The 3455-nt window shown below is 52.0% G+C and overlaps 1 protein-coding gene across 1 annotated transcript in view; it reads right to left on the bottom strand.

Annotated features, from left to right (window-relative positions):
- ARHGEF18 (Rho/Rac guanine nucleotide exchange factor (GEF) 18) overlaps positions 1-3455 on the bottom strand; it is a 150794-nt gene that overhangs the window by 35276 nt on the left and 112063 nt on the right. The window contains exon 14 of the mRNA XM_011982062.1: positions 1941-2191. Within this exon, the coding sequence (XP_011837452.1) occupies positions 1941-2191 (251 nt within the window). The remainder of the gene's footprint in view (positions 1-1940; positions 2192-3455) is intronic.

The following is a 3455-nucleotide window of genomic DNA, read 5'->3' on the forward strand; positions in this document are numbered from 1 at the left end:
GCGATCTCAGCTCACTGCAACCTCCGCCTCACAGGTTTGAGCGATTCTCCTGCCACAGCCTCCTGAGTAGTTGGGGATTACAGGTGCCACCACCACATCCGGCTAATTCTTAATTTTTTTTTTTTTTAGTAGAGATAGTGTTTCACCATGTTGGTCAGGCTGGCCTTGAACTCATAACCTCAAGCGATCCACCCCCCTCAGCCTCCCAAAGTGTTGGGGTTACAGGTGTGAGCCACAGCGCCCGGCTGCAGCTCCACTTTCTAATACGTCCTCAAACAGAGAAATGCTTCAGTTTGGGGCGTCTAATCACAAGGTGTCAAAAAGGTAAAATAAAAAAACCTGCTTCGGGGCTTTGCTACATCACAGATGCTATAAAACTTCCTGAGAGCCAAGAAAAAAAGTAAATGTCAGCCAAAGGACGTTAGAAACATAAAAAGCAGGCCGGGCACAGTGGCTCACACATGTAATCCCAGCAGCTTGGAAGACTTAGGCAGGTGGATCACTTGAGGTCAAGAGTTCGAGACCAGCCTGGCCAACATGGTGAAACCCTGTCTCTACTAAAAATACAAAAAAATTAGCCAGGTGTGGTGGTGGGCACCTGTAATCCCAGCTACTCGGGAGGCTGAGGCATGAGAATTGCTTAAACCTGGGAGGTGGAGGTTGCAGTGAGCCGACATCACACCATTGCACTCCAGCCTGGACAACAGGCTGAGACTTCATCTCAAAAAAAAGAAACATAAAAAGCAAAAGGAGTGTTCTTCTGATTAGTTGGCCCAGGATGCTTTGAGCAAATAGTTCGAGGTCACATGAGGGGCACAGCTCCCCTGGGTAAATCTTGGCCTAGGGTGGTCATTTGGGGTTAATACCACTACCATGGATGGTGCTGGTCCACAGGTATGCTTCCCTGCTTCCCCCCTCCCCCCCGATATCGGGTCTTGCTCTGTTGCCCAGGCTGGAGGGCAATGGCATGATCATAGCTCACTGCAGCCTTGACCTCCCATGCTCAAGCAATCCTCCCACCTCAGCCTCCTGAGTAGCTGGGACTACAGCTATACGCTACCACAGCTGGCTAATTTATTTTCACGTTTTGTAGACACGGGGTCTTGCTTTGTTGCCCAGGCTGGTCCAGAACTCCTAGGCTCGAGCAATTCACCTGCTTGGCCTCCCACGGTGCTGGGATTACAGGTGTGGGCCACTGCACTCAGTCAACAGGCATATTTTGAACGGTTGAAAGCATAAGTGATTTGAACCAAAAAACAAAAACCAACCAACCAAACGAGCATAGAAGAATGTAACACTGAATAGTGTTCAGCCAGGGACACTGGCTGATTTAGGCCTCTGTGTTTCTAGAATATGAACTGCAGGCATCGCTATAAGGGGCCCAGAGCTGTGTGTCCTCAGGGGAGCAGGTACTCAACAAACAGGAGCCACTCTCGTTTTATTATTCAAAGGAACAGACCAGCACAATGGCTTATGCCTGTGATCCCTGCACTTTGGGAGGCCGAGGAGGGAGGATTGCTTGAGGCCAGGAATTTGAGACCAGCCTGGGAAACAAAGCGAGACCCCATCTCTACAAAAAATAAAAAATTAGCCAGGCGTGGTGTTCCCTGGAGTCCTGGCTACTTGGAAGGCTGAGGCAGGAGGATCACTTGAGCTCAGGAGTTCAAGACCAGCCTGGGCCATATAGTGACACCCTATCTCTACAAAAAATAAAAAATTAGCTGAGCATGGTGGTGCACAGCTGCAGTCCCTGCCACTCAGGAGGCTGAAGTGGGAGGATCACCTGAGCCTGGGAGGTTGAGGCTGCATTGAGCTGTAACTGCACCACTACATTCCAGCCTGGGTGGCACAGCAAGACGCTATCTCAGAAAAAAAGAAGAAAGGGACAGAGACAGGGCAGAGGCTTTGAAGACTGTTGAGATGAACATGGCTGCACCCACCTGCTGAACCAGGAGGTCGCCGATTTTCTGGATGACATAATTCCGGTCGCTGCCCTCCTCCAGGGACTCCTGGCGGCGCTCCTTGAGCCGAGCGAGGAAATGGCTGTGCGTCTCCAGCAGGTCGTCAGCACATGGGAAGAGGCGGCCAATAGCCTTGCTGCTGAACTGCAGCTCCTCCTGCAGGGCCCTGGAGTACACCTTCAGCATGATCTTGAGAGTCCGCACGTGGTGCACCTCCGTCTGCATCAGCTCTGCAGGGACACGGACGGCAGGACTTAGCCACGCTGGCTCCACGGCCCTGCTGGGCAGTTGTGGGTGCTGCCTGCCCTTCACGTACTGAACTGGCTTCTGAGAGTTCTCTGCCTAAGGCCTTGTGCCTTTGGGGTCTTTCTTACTTCCAGGGCATTCAGGGTTTAGAGTGCTGCAGGGGGTCCCAGCCTAAAGGAGCAGGGGAAGGAGACAGCCCTGGGACCTCCCTATCACAGGAGGGTTTTGTGTCCAGTGTCAACCCAACGGACAACATTTTAAGTCCGTGTGGTTATTGTTTTTTTGTTTTTTGTGTTTTTTGAGATGGAGTCTTGCTCTGTCACCCAGGCTGGAGTGCAGTGGCGCAGTCTCAGCTCACTGCAACCTCCACCTCCTGGGTTCAAGCGATTCTTCTGCCTCAGCCTCCCAAGTAGCTGGGATTACAGGTGCGCACCACCAGGCCCAGCTATCAAGTCTGTTTTTAGGAAGAAGAGTGTTCTGAGGAACACTCCTGTGGCTGTCAAAACTCACACGTCACATCTGTGTGTGTCCCTGACCACACCTAGAATGCAATGAACAAGATGTTTGCGTCCCCCAAAATTCGTATGTTGAAATTCGAACCCCCAAGGTGATAGTATCAGGAGGTGTGGCCCTTGGAAGGTGATGAGGTCAGAAGGGGAGAGAACCTCATGGTGGGACTAGTGCCCTTAGGAAAAGGACCTGAGAACTGGGGGTGGTGGCTCACGCCTGTAATCCCAGCACTCTGGGAGGCCGAGGTGAGCAGATCACTTGAGGTCAGGAGTTGGAGACCAGCCTGGCCAACACAGCGAAACCCTGTCTCTACCAAAAAATAAAAAAATTAGCCGGGCATGGCCAGGCATGGTGGCTGATGCCTGTAATCCTAGCATTTTGGGAGGCTGAGGTGGGCAGATCATGAGGTCAGGAGTTCGAGACCAGCCTGGCCAACATGGTGAAACACTGTCACTACTAAAAATACAAAAATCAGCCGGGCATGGTGGTGGGCACCTATAATTCCAGCTACTCGGGAGGCTGAGGCAGGAGAATTGCTTGAACCCAGGAGTTGGAGGTTGCAGTGAGCCGAGATGGAACCACTGTACTCCGGCCTGGGTGACAGAGTGAGACTCCATCTCAAAAAAAGAGAAATTAGCTGGGCATGGTAGCAGGCACTGTCATCCCAGCTACTTAGGAGGCTGAGGCAGGACAATCGCTTAAACCTGGGAGGTGGAGGTTGCAGTGAGCTGAGATTGC

This window comes from Mandrillus leucophaeus, unplaced genomic scaffold (genome assembly GCF_000951045.1).
Source record: "Mandrillus leucophaeus isolate KB7577 unplaced genomic scaffold, Mleu.le_1.0 Scaffold234, whole genome shotgun sequence".
Classification (NCBI taxonomy): domain Eukaryota; kingdom Metazoa; phylum Chordata; class Mammalia; order Primates; family Cercopithecidae; genus Mandrillus; species Mandrillus leucophaeus.